The following is a 13,408-nucleotide window of genomic DNA, read 5'->3' as shown; positions in this document are numbered from 1 at the left end:
ATTTTACAGCCTGAGCAACTGTTGGAGAAGCACAACATTTTGAGAATATTCTTTTCTTGTTTATCTACCTAATCTTTGCAAATTAGCATGTATTCTCAAACTAATGCAGGGAGTAATTTCAGAGAAAATCAGACAAATACAGCCAAATATCACCAGCAACCCTCAGTGTGTTCAGTCATAACACTGAGCTGCCCTCAACATCTGTATAGTCCAGTGTAAATAAAAGTGTAGTGGGACCCAGAAGGATGCATTCTTTCTCAAGGACACAGAGAAACAGAGGGGGGAGGGAGACAGAAAGAAAGAGAGACATACCACAGACACTTGATTACTGCGTCTTATGAACCAGGACCCTCTATTGTTACTGTAGCCACCTCCAGAATGAACAACAGACCGCCAGTAGTTCATCACAACAGCCAACCTGCAGGTTATACCGACAGCCCCAGGGCTCGGAGCCGTGATAACCTTCTGATGTACGATGACTTTGGAGAGGAAAACTGTTGCTCTGGACGATGCCTCAGGTGAGTCTTTTACTTACATCCCCTACTAAGCCAGATGTGCATGTAGTGGGCATGTGTGTTTTTGTGTTCACCTTTATCTGCAGGTTTTGTTAAAATAATAGTAGAATTATGGATAACATTTTGTATTTTTTTTTAAACAATATTTATTCAAACAGCATCTTTGATTATAATGCCTACTGACAAACTGATAAAAAGGCATTACATTAGGCAATGAAATGCCTACAGAGTTAGTGACAGTGTACAGTTATTATATTATACATGGTAACTAAAAACAAGTTGATGGAAGACAAAATTACATTTTTAATGTTTGTGATGTTACACAGTATCCAATAATAGTCCTTCAAATTCTTTAAGGATACTCTTAAAGCATGTTTGAGGGGTCACCGTATGAGACATCTGAACGCAGTAAAATGAGCCAGTATCAGATAATTATTTATATGAAAAAGATATTATTTTAATTAAACTGGTGCTAGTGCTATACTTACTTTACTTGCAGTTACCTGGAAAAGGAGATTTCTGTCAGCCAATACTGTAAATGGTCCATCAGCATAATGTCATTAGGAGTACTAGATGTGATGTGATCTCCCTCCACTGTCTTCCCAAAAATTACAGCACAGTCGAACTGTTTTTGTAGCTTTTGTACATGGATGCAAAATCAGGCTTGAACACACAACATTTCCATTTAAACTTGTACACTTTACCTCTATTGGTATCTATTTTTAGATTTTTACTCAAACATGGTTTGTTACAGGGGTTGGGTTGCAGGTTGTTACAGGGAAGTTAGGATTGCAGTTTCTATAGAGTAATGTTTAAAATCTAAACTGGGAAATCAGTATTTAATACTACAACAGTGTAAAGTCCTTGTTTGACTTTGACTTTCTGTCAGAAATCAGAGTATTCAACATTTGAAATTTAGGTATTTTCTTGTCAAGTAGTAAATATTCCCAAGCTATACCAAATAAAAGCTTGCAGCAGATCACTTGGGATGCTTTTACAGTAATGCTCTTGCTGTTTGTTCTGGTTTTACCACCACATATGACAGCATCTTAAGCCACTAAAAAGAAAATATTTGGTTGTAGAATGTGAAATTGAGATGAAACTGCGAACAAGTGTGGTTTCCAAAAGATTGTATGTGTGTGTATATAAGTGACCATGTGGACAATATATAGTACTTTGTTTATGTCTCCTGACTCTCTGGCAGCCACACCAGCTCTGAGAGACAGCTCATGGCTCCTCTCAGTGCTGTTAAACGACGCCAGGCTCTTCGTGGTCCAGCCTACATGTTCTCTGCTCCCTCAATCAGCCCGTCAGAGGTCGAGCAGCGTTTCCTGGAGGCAGCTGAATACGGCAACATACCAGAGGTGCGGCGTATGCTGCTCCATGTGCCAGACTTGAACGTCAACGCTGTGGACTACATGGGCCAGAATGCATTGCAGCTGGCTGTAGCCAACGAACATCTGGAGGTGACGGAGCTGCTGCTGGGGAGGACAGATTTGGCCAGAGTGGGTGACGCCCTCCTGTTAGCCATCAGTAAGATGCATTTGTGTATATACTAAGGCCAAACATACATTAAAGGGTTAATTATACATGGCAGGAAGCTGATGTGCAGTGCTCCCTTACTATCACCTAACTTATCACTGATTGTGCATCATGCCTTACAGTTTTAATTCAATTTATGATTCCACCAAATCTCATAAAGCCTAAAGATACCGTGTCAATCCAGAGCATTATGGGAGTTAGTGGTAATCAAAATAAAGGTAAATAAAGTCAAAATTGAGGGAACTGTGACACAGAAAATAGTTCTTAGTTTGGCCACAAAGTAGCTTACTGTAATAGAGTCAATTTATGTTAGGCTACCTAAACAAAATGCTGGACTTTGACTTTGTTACCAGCTACCTAAATAATCAACATGCTAATTTAGCCAAACCAACTACTTGACCATACCATGGCTTTAGCTTCTGACATCAAAAGATTTTCCTATGGACTTAGTTAAGCATTAATTTTAAGTTTTTTTGTGATCCAACCAAACCTTCTCCACACCTGGTTTAGAGAGGGATAGTTTTAATATAATTTGTATGAGGCTGAATAATTCCAATATAAACAAGATCGACTTAAAAATCAGCTTCCAGACTAGCAAAGCAAAAATCACATTGCATGAGTACAAACATGTTCACTTTAATTCTTTAAAAGAAAGTATTCGGTTAAACTAAATCTCCTTTACAATAACATTTAAATTACAAGAAGTGTTTCAAAACGACAGGGCTGACCAGATACAGATTAGCAAGCTAACAAGCTACACATACATGCACGACATCTGCAAATAAAATCTGATTTCTCAGTTGTAAAGCATAGTTCCTAAACAGCACAGAAGTTAACATTATATATCCTATTTTACTGTTGAGCCACTCAGGCTGAATTGTTAGAAACATAAACTTCCAGTTTATTTGGCTGTAAGATGATGGTGAGCAACATTACAGCACTATGTGAGTTTATTACTGTAAAGCACCACTTTTGGGAAGGTAAAGCTTTAAGGTTGTTACTTTATGGTTATATAAAGTCATCACAACAAAAAAAATTATCTTGTTAAATATCTTAACACCAAAAAAGGCACCAACAACTGCTTTGTTCTGTGTTTGTGTGTGTGTGTGTGTGTGTGATAGGTAAAGGTTATGTCCGTATCACAGAGGCCCTCTTATGCCACCCAGCGTTTAGAGATGCCCATCGTCTGACAGCGAGCCCTGCTCAAGCCGACATGTTGGATGACTTTTACGCTTACGATGAGGATGGGACAAGGTAAGAGAGTTACAATGGGTCATTAAAAATGTTGTGCCCTCTGACAGCAGTGTAACAGCAGCACTGGTGCAATGAATATCTAAAATTCCTGACACGTGGGGCCTCCCGGATGCCCCTCACTGTTTAAAGGGCTGTTTTGTGATTGTTGCATGCAACAGAGTCAGCGACTTACGTCCATTGACTTCCTGAAGTCTTCACTGGTTGCCTGGCAAAAATAAATAGTTTGACACATAACCATAAAACGGTAAATTGTTGTTTTTACACTTTGGTTTTGGTTAAATGGCATTTAACCTATTAATTATTGAGCTTCTTAGAGGCCCCCCTCAACTATTTATGCTAAACTAAGTTAGCCAGCTAATGGTAGTTTAGTATTTACTGCACAGAAATGAGAGTGATATCTATCCCTCACTAAATAAGTAATTTTTTGTATTTTCCAACATTTTGAACTTTTCCTTTTACAAACACATACACGGACATTCAATCTTAGTAATAAAAAAAAGTTACCAAAAGGAGGAGGTTGAAGTGGTGGGGAGAGCTGTGGTAGCAAACAGCATTGTCATAAGGGTACACCTGCATGTATATGATTGGACATTATTAGTCAGCTGGTGGCCAAACAGCTGGTGAATGAGCAAGTGGTGGTGAAGCATGAATAAAAACAGCTGATGCTACTTAGCTGATGCAACATGATCTATGTAAATGTATATGATCTTTATGTTTGTGTTTGTGTACGCTCCCACAGGTTCTCTCACGATGTTACTCCCGTAATCCTTGCAGCGCACTGCCAGGAGTACGAGATAGTTCACACCCTCCTGAGTAAAGGAGCTCGCATCGATCCTCCTCATGATTACTTCTGTGGCTGTGACTCCTGTAACTACCAGCAGCAGTTTGACTCCTTCAGCCACTCGCGATCAAGGATCAATGCCTACAGAGGACTCGCTAGTCCTGCTTACCTCTCCCTGTCCAATGAGGACCCAGTGCTAGCTGCCCTGGAGCTCAGCAATGAGCTGGCCATGCTGGCTAATATTGAGAAAGAATTTAAGGTACAAATGTTATTAAAGATCCTGCAGAATCATCACCACACTCAGTTTCTGTAATCACTGTGCAAATGATCCTGTCAGTGCTACTGTAAACGTGCCCTGAAAACCAGCTCATCGTCAAGTAGGCTACACAAAAACTATATTTACCATGATGTCTCTGCCAACCAGCTGGCGGTAAAAGCTGCCAATAAACACAAGAACATTTTATGAGCCCTGAGAGAGAGAGGAAGCAGAAACAGATGGGGGTCTTGATCTTGCAGTCACTGTTGACATTGTTGGTCTGACACACACATACAACAACTATAATTAATACTGGCCTTACATTAAGATAGTATACTACAGGTACTGTACAAGAAATACATGTCACAATCCAAATGCACTGCTCACACCAATAATTCATGTAGCCTTGGTATAATATAATAATAATATTATGTCTCACTATGATAACTTTAATTAAGTTTTGAGGTCTGCAAACTTTTCCAGAGCTGTTATCAGGGCCATATCACTGCCAATTTAAATTTGAAATCTTGGTATAGTTACATGAGTGAATGTGACTATAGCCAAAATGACTGGCAGCCTCTATCTTACACCAGTATTGGTGCTATTGCTTCTTAAAGTGATGACCACATTTCCCCTAAAACCTAGAAACAATTCCCCACAAAATAATGGCATCTATGGATTTTTGTGTATGTAATGTGTTTAATTAAGGTTAAAGTGCAAATAAAATAGTTTTCCTCATTGTGTTCATAGAACGACTACTGCTGTCTGTCGAGCCAGTGTAAGAACTATGTGGTGGGCCTTCTGGATCTGTGTCGCAGCACGGAGGAGGTGGATGCCATACTGAGCGGAGAAACTGACTCTGAAGACAGCTATGATCTACCAGGTCGCCCCTCCCTCACACGGCTCAAATTAGCCATCAAATATGAACTCAAAAAGGTCAGTTTGCTCACAAACCGGCGATGACATAGAGGCAAGAAAAAGCCAATGTTTTTCTGTCATATAAGGAATATTAACCATCATGTTTATATTGTTTTCCAACCTTCTGACTAGCTATTTATTTTACGTCTTGTAATTAAAACTTTAAAAATCACAGTGAACATTTTATCACTTTTTTCTTCTTCGTCAACGTTATGTAGTAATGCAGCTGTGGCAACGAATAAAAACTCTACATTTCTGATGAATTCATGCAGACCCTGAGATTTAAGATGTGAGTCTGCTGTCAGAAAAGCAGCGATTTCACTCTGTTAAAAAGCAATCTCAGAAGACAAGCTATAAGAGTGCATTACAGTAATGTAGTCACAGGGATGATGTGTATTTGTCATATTCTTGAATTTAAAAATGGAACAGGGTGGCAGCTAAGCAGTCTTGGTGTTGCAACATCTTTGAATGTATAAAAAGTTTTCAAAAGGGGTTCAGCTCTCAGCTATATCAAGCTATATCAATGATGTTAACAAACTTTATAAAAAAACAAACCAATCGACAAATGAAAGTGATTTCTATGGCTAAGAAAACAGACACACTTGAACCAAATATGTTAATAATATATACTGTATTTAATATTAATAATTTTCAAATCAACCTGCACATTGATTTGATAATTGAGAAACTTTCATTTCTACATTTTTTATTATTATTTCCTTAAATCAGTTATTGAGTCATTTATTTAGTATAATGGCCGCTTTGGTCCTTCATACGCAAAAGCACATGTCACAGACAGGCAGGTAGGAAAAAAGTTTACTCAGTTCAAAAAGGCAGACGATCTGGCATAGAGAGAGTGGAGATTGAGACTTGAGAGAGTGGTTTGAAACCGCTGTCCTGTTCTCGCATCCTCTCACCACCCTTTATATTCCTGTAATGTATTTTCCCTTTAGTTTGTGGCTCATCCGAACTGCCAGCAGCAGCTGCTGAGTATCTGGTATGAGAATATGCCTGGCCTGAGACAACAAACCACTGCTGTCAAACTGCTGGTGGTGCTGGCGGTGGCTATAGGACTGCCTGGACTGGCTGTGGCCTACTGGATTGCTCCGTGCAGCAGAGTATGTAACCTTTATGCTCACAAATGTCACTCACATGACTTCTCAAATACTAGATATTTAATTCCCTGCAGGGCATTTTCTTTTATCCTCCTGTTGTTTTATCTCTCTCGCTCAGATGGGGAAAGTGATGCGTAGCCCCTTCATGAAGTTTGTCGCTCATGCCTCGTCCTTCACAATTTTTCTGGGTCTTTTGATCCTGAATGCTGCCGACCGTTTCGCAGGCACCATCCTTTTGCCAAACATGACCCACCATCATCTCCCAGAAGGCGTCAACCTAAACTCTGATCCGCTGCTGCTCTACCGCATGACCACGACACCCTTCACATGGATGGAGATCTTCATCATTTCATGGGTCATAGGTGAGCATTAGATGATCACGATGGAGGAAAATTGTGCCATGTGCCTGTGTATTAAATTATGCGACCTGTGCCGCTGCAGGTATGATCTGGGCTGAGGTGAAGGAGATCTGGAGTCTAGGGCCTGGGGAGTACCTGGTGGAACCGTGGAACTTCCTGGACTTTGGGATGCTGGCGATCTTCCTTGCCTCCTTCAGCTGCCGCTTCTCCACTCTAAGACATGCTGACTTAGCCCAGACCTATGTACACGCACACTACACGACACTGATTAATGTCACACTTCCTCCTGAGATACACTACTTCACACTGGGTGAGCAAGCTCAAACACCTGCACAGACTAACACATAGCCACACTTTAAATACCATAATGTATAAACAGTTACAGTAAATTAGCATGAGGTGGTACATATAAGAGCATATATTCTGCTGAGATGACGCCTGTTGGTTTTGGACACCAGTAGTCTGCCTGAATTTCCCTGTTTTTATTACAGGATAAAACAGACCCATTAACCCATTGACAGACCCCCATTTTAGACTAATCACATTTACAAAAATAGCTTGTTTGAAGGCATATAGTTGCTTAGTTCAGTGGTTACCAACATTTTTGGCATGTGACTCCTTAAAATACACATAGTCTTGTGTAGACTTGTAATCTCTCAGTCACAGATTGCACATGTGTATTTAATCATGGTTGGAGGTTAGAAGAGGTATAATTATCCAACATTTCACAATAAAAGCAAAGATTTGAGAGATGTCCCCTAAAAGACTTTTTCATTCCTATATTCATAATAAGTTGTGTTCCAGTGGCTTTGTTGCATACATTCTTTATGAAATGGCTACTGTGGTGTCTTAATGTACCCAATTTAATAAACTTGTAGTAATGTACAAAGTTTACTGACTGATTCACACTCTATTTTTGCAGCACGAATCTACTGGTTGCCGTCAGATCCCCAGCTGGTATCGGAGGGCCTCTATGCGGTGGCAGTGGTGCTGAGCTTCTCTCGGATCGCGTACATCCTCCCAGCCAATGAGAGCTTCGGTCCACTGCAGATCTCTCTAGGGAGGACTGTCAAGGACATCTTCAAGTTCATGGTCATCTTTATCTTGGTCTTTCTGGCGTTCATGATCGGCATGTTCAACCTGTACTCTTATTACCTGGGGGCGAAGCAGAATGACGCATTCACCACGTGAGAGACACCCACATTTGTTTGAACATGCTTTTAGAATTTCCTATCTTCCTTTCTATTATTTGAACAATCTTGATTAAGGTTGGCTTTTTTTAAAACATGGATGTTATAAAAGCATAATTCACATTCTAATAATCACTTATAATAGCCTATCTTTAATTAAATCCACTGACAACGATACTTCAAAAGAGTGCCCAACATTTTCTGGCTTGTCACCCTTTAATATGGGACTCCTTATCGCAGGTTATGGCTTTAGTGTGGACACAAGATATCAGCAGTACAACCAAAAAATTATTTTCCTTTTCAGATTATTTTATTCATAGCATTTTTAGAAGCTGGAAGATGAAGAAATATGTCTTGTATTTCAAAATAAAAGCAAAACTACAGAAAATTCAGGAATAAATCAAATAAAATAGAGATTGTCAGATTTTTATCTTTCTTTTCCCTTTAATTAGATTGTGACCCTTCAGATTTATCTTGGGATCGTACCGACTGGTTGGGAATCACTTCTTTACAAATGCTTGCCACTGCATTTTCACACAGTTATAAAAAAGGGAAATAAATATGATATGCTTTTATTCTTGTACACAGTAGAAAAATGACCTAGAACCTTCTATTTTTCTGTTGCTTTTCACACAGAGCATTTTTAACATCTTCATTCAGATGATTAATGGTTTGTTGGAATTCAAAAATAACTTTTCTCTCATCTCCCTCTATTTCCTTCTCTGTGCATGCAACTAGCCTGGAGGAGAGCTTCAAGACGTTGTTCTGGGCTATATTTGGACTGTCTGAGGTCAAGTCTGTCGTGATCAATAACGGACACAAATTCATTGAGAACATTGGTTACGTGCTGTACGGGGTTTACAACGTTACCATGGTGATAGTGCTGCTCAACATGCTCATCGCCATGATTAATAGTTCCTTCCAGGAGATTGAGGTTCGTCATCAAAAACTAAATCATCATGTGCTTCAGATACAAGCTCACAAATATTGACAGTGCACTGTTATCCCAAATTAGTTTACTTTACTAGAAATTTGCATAGAAATCCATTGCCTTAAACCGTTTAAGTTTTTACACAAGGTGCAACTTAAAGGTCCAATATGTAATATATTTACTGTAATAAATCCAAAAATGACCCCAATGCGTCATCATATATTAAGGAAAGTTGAAATACTATCTTTTCTGACAACAATGCTAATGCCAGTATTTTCTTCTTTTGAAATTTTCGTTCCGTGACGGAATTTCTGTTTGTGTTTTGGTATCAACTGCCCAGTTTGTCAGCCAGGCCGGGTTGCCAGATACACCTGTAAAAACATAAACCCAGCGCGCTACAGCTGTAAGGTTAGTACAGCCATGAAAGCAGCAAACAAACGAACAGGATCAACAGAGATAGATTCTACCCGACCTAAAAAACTAGCTAACAGAAGCTAGCTTAACGTAGCTAACAAACCCCGGGTAAATATTCGGAGATGTATTTGAAAGATGGAGACAGCTTAGAGCCCAAAAGGACGCAGAGTTGGCTAATTTCCTCCTGAACGCATTAGCTTCAGGCTAATTTATCACGGCTACAAGGGACAGGCATTTTATGTCATTTCAACATTTGTGTACTCACATTGAATTATATAGAGTACCATAATTCCACCACTCGCAAAAACAATTGAGACACAGCCAGTAAAGTGATCCCGACTGGTCCTGGCTAACGCCGCCATGCTAACCCTGCTAACTGCTAACGTTACCAGAGGACCAGGCAAGTGGGCCATGGCTGTTTACAATGTTTAGCTTGTTCAGCGGCTGTAGCCGACAACGTTATTATTTTAAGCCAAAAGAGGGGGGCTGGGAGGGCCATGAGTTTACAGTGTGTTTAGCGATTGTTTCTGTAATTCTAAGCCAATAAAGTGTGTTCAGTCAGGTGGAGAGGACGGCAAGGTAGTGTTATTTTTAGCGGAGAGGATGGCGACGTTGTTGGGTTTTTAGCGAAAAAGTGTGTTAGCTACTCCGCTGTGCTGTGAAGTAATGTCTGGCTATATGAGACAAGCGTCTAGCAACATTGTTGTGGATGCTGCGGTCAGCCTGGCAACCAACGTGAACTTTGAGTCTAGGGAGGAGGGGGCGGTGGAGACGACTCTCTCCAGCATTTCGAATTTGTACTGCAGTAACTATTTTAAACACTAGCAGTAAGTATTACATATTGCACCTTTAACAGGTCAAGCTGTATTAACACTGAACGGTATTAAGTTGATGCACTAGACAAATCAAGTTTACATTAGTAGTCATTACTAAAAAGCATTAGTAAACATAAATTATTTTTTTCTGAAATCAAAATAATGTTAAAGCTTTAGTACGTAACGTTTTTATAATAATGAATGTCCGTTACATTCAAGCCATTGACAAATGAGTTGATACAAAGCTAATTAAGACTATTGGCTCCACAAAACTCTGTATTTCTCAGTTCGGCTATGTTTAGAAACTAGTGTCATCCTGCGACTTTCGTGCGCAGAAAATCGAGTGAAGATAATTACCTCTTCTGAAGAGTCCATCATGTTTTTTTAATCCTCCTTGGCTACTAGCAACTGCGTGGAGGAGGGGTGGGGGGGGGGGTGCGCGATCACGGAAGGCTTGTATCATGTGGATGCGCTGACAGTTTTGAAGAAATACTATTGAAGAATTCCTCATGGGGGAGACAGAAACTACGCACTGTAGCTTTGGACATACAAAGAAACATGACAAATATAAAACATTAAACTACTTGTAATAATATTTCCCTTTTAATGTTGTTAATTTTTCTTCATGTTAGTATGATACTATGAACAATGTCTTCAAGACATTCGTTCCAAAAAATCTGAAATAAAGACAAAATACATTAAGATTGTATTTTCCCAATGTGTTTAACTGAGTTAATAGTTTCATTCAAGAGACAGGGGTACTGACCTCCAATCTGCAAATGTAAGGGTAAATGACTTTGCACTGCCCAGACCTCATCAGTCCCCACCCGGGTCTCGGTCATGGTGCAACAATAAATGTAGATTTACATGTACACTAAATCAACCATACAAGATAACATAAATGCACACCCAAAACATTAAAAGAACATTATTAAAACACACTTTAACTAGGACAGAAACCGTTAGAAACAGATTTTTTTTCCCTGCTTTTGCATCGTTTTAGCGCAGAACAGTTCAAATGACCCCGCGCCCCCCCCCCCACCCCCCATACAGAAACTTAACATCCTTAGTTATCTCTGCTTAATATGATCTGTGCACTGCATACTTAAGCTGATTATTACAAACAACTAATGTGATTTAGTAATGAATATGTTTTTTAACAAAACATGAAAGAATAAGTAGTGACCACTAAAAAGTTTAATTACAAATAAATCTGGGTTTACAGTGTACATATTTGGCACATATTCTTATGGCTATACCACAATACTCTGCTATAAAAAGAAAGAAAAAAGAAAAATTTGATTTGCAACCAAAACATTTTAAAAAGCATTAACTGCCTTTGCCAATTAAAATAAATAGCCAATTTAAATGTATAAGGTTGTTTTTTTTATAGATAAAAAAATGTTTTTGGTGAGATTTTGTATATAGAATGGGTCCATGTTTACATGTGATTCATAATTAGAGTACATACCTTAACCTACATCTGAAATCTTAAATCTTAATGCAGACCTACTGAACAAGCCTAAAAGAGTATTGTGGTATACCCATAAGAATATGTGCCAAATATGTACACTGTAAACACAGATTTATTTGTAATTAAACTTTTTAGTGGTCACTACTTATTCTTTCATGTTTTGTTAAAAAAACATATTCATTACTAAATCACATTAGTTGTTCTCCTCCTCAAAGTAGAACCAAAGTTTCGCCCAAGCATTTCCCACAATGTCAAGCTATTCCCTTCAAACTCAAGTAGCTATAGTCGTGTGTTTTACTCTTTTCAACCTGTTTGTTTGCTTCCTTTTTTCATTTTGCTTCCCCCTTTTCTTTAGGATGATGCTGATGTTGAGTGGAAGTTTGCTCGGGCTAAACTTTGGTTCTCCTACTTTGAGGAGGGAAGGACGCTCCCTGTGCCCTTTAACCTGGTCCCCAGTCCAAAATCTATGCTGGGACTGGTTACAGCCATCAAGTCCCTACTCCTGCAGTATGTGGCAAGACACAATGAGGAGAAGACTGAGACACAGCTCAATCAGGTACCACACAATATGAACATGTGTAAAGGCAGAGCCTGAGCACCTCCCAGTGGTTTTACTGCTGCACCACAGGCTCCACCCTGTAGACAAGTTTCTTAAAAAAAAAAAAAGAAAATCACAATTCTGTTCAATAAAGTTAATTTTAGTGTAATTTTCCAGCTTGGAGTAGGCAAAAATTCAGGATTTGGTGCTTCCATCAGGTCATCCAGATATCAGGTATGCACTTTTGTGTTTCAATTTCAGACAAAAACATAATTTTTACTCCACATTTATGCAAGTAGTTTCTAGTTTCTCTGCAGAAGTACATTTTATATACAAAAGAAAGAAAAAGCTCATAAAGTACGATACATTGCTGTACTATAACTACCCAGCAGTAAACTACACTGTTGCATTTCCAAAAATACTCCTCATGTTAATACAGTAATACAATAATTTTATGAAAGAATTAGTACTTCTGGATCTTAAACCTTTTATATAAATAAAATATATGTATTAAATATGAAATATTTGAATGTGGGACTATTTTACATCTAGCTTTGTCCAGTTATAGTATTGTTAATTTTACCCGTTCATAGATTTTGAGCACTTTTTCCATCTCTGGTTGCAGATGATCATGAAGCGTCTGATAAAGCGCTACATCATCAAAGCCCAAGCAGACAAAGAGAGTGACGAGATCACTGAAGGTAAAATCAACACAATGAGGCTGAAACTGAACTTGTTTAAATTGTTATATTCAATTTGGAAATAAAGCTACTCTTGTCACATAGTATTTTTTCTCTGAATTTTTTATTTTCCATTTTGAAATTAAAACTTTACATTTATGCCTTTGCGTGTGTGTTTTTCTTCAGGTGAGCTAAAAGAGATTAAGCAGGACATCTCCAGTCTGCGATATGAGCTGCTGGAGGAGAAATCACAGAACTTGGAGACACTGGACGGACTGCTGAGGAGGATGGGAGAGATCAGCACACCTTCAGCAGCTTCAGTAGCACTACCAGTCGCCCCGACTTATATATAAAACTGCACAGCTCAAAGAGTTTAAAGTGCCTCTTCTGTATCATTGAAGGTAGATACGCTATGATAGTGACAAAACATAGGACTGTATGTATGTGAATATAAAATTAAAATGTAGCTTGCTGATTGCATGATTGTGTCGTTTTTATGTTTATATGGAAACAAAGTACAGTTGTAGGGAGCAGATATTTTAAAGAGAAGACAACATGACCATTTTGTTCTCCCTCACCTACCAAAAATACAACCATCACTATAGAAGAAAACAACATTTACACAC

The 13,408-nt window shown here is 38.8% G+C and overlaps 1 protein-coding gene across 2 annotated transcripts; it reads left to right on the top strand.

Annotated features, from left to right (window-relative positions):
* Positions 1 to 224: 224 nt before the first annotated feature.
* On the top strand, positions 225 to 13,262 carry trpc6a (transient receptor potential cation channel, subfamily C, member 6a). Of its 2 annotated transcripts, none has more exons than XM_031320099.2 (14): positions 225 to 518; positions 1,720 to 2,048; positions 3,179 to 3,311; positions 4,051 to 4,351; positions 5,099 to 5,284; positions 6,220 to 6,384; positions 6,500 to 6,743; positions 6,823 to 7,050; positions 7,663 to 7,927; positions 8,669 to 8,864; positions 11,920 to 12,120; positions 12,280 to 12,336; positions 12,728 to 12,803; positions 12,969 to 13,262. In XM_031320099.2, the coding sequence occupies exons 1-14, from the start codon at positions 379 to 381 to the stop codon at positions 13,133 to 13,135; spliced, it is 2,688 nt and encodes an 895-aa protein (XP_031175959.1). In that variant the 5' UTR covers positions 225 to 378; the 3' UTR covers positions 13,136 to 13,262. The 2 variants fall into 2 exon arrangements, with proteins under 2 accessions (XP_031175959.1, XP_031175958.1); XM_031320098.2 differs by having other exon boundaries at positions 1,717 to 2,048.
* The last annotated feature ends 146 nt before the right edge of the window (positions 13,263 to 13,408 follow it).

Source organism: Sander lucioperca, chromosome 13, assembly GCF_008315115.2.
Source record: "Sander lucioperca isolate FBNREF2018 chromosome 13, SLUC_FBN_1.2, whole genome shotgun sequence".
Lineage (NCBI taxonomy): Eukaryota > Metazoa > Chordata > Actinopteri > Perciformes > Percidae > Sander > Sander lucioperca.
This window is presented reverse-complemented; position numbering and strand designations above follow the sequence as displayed.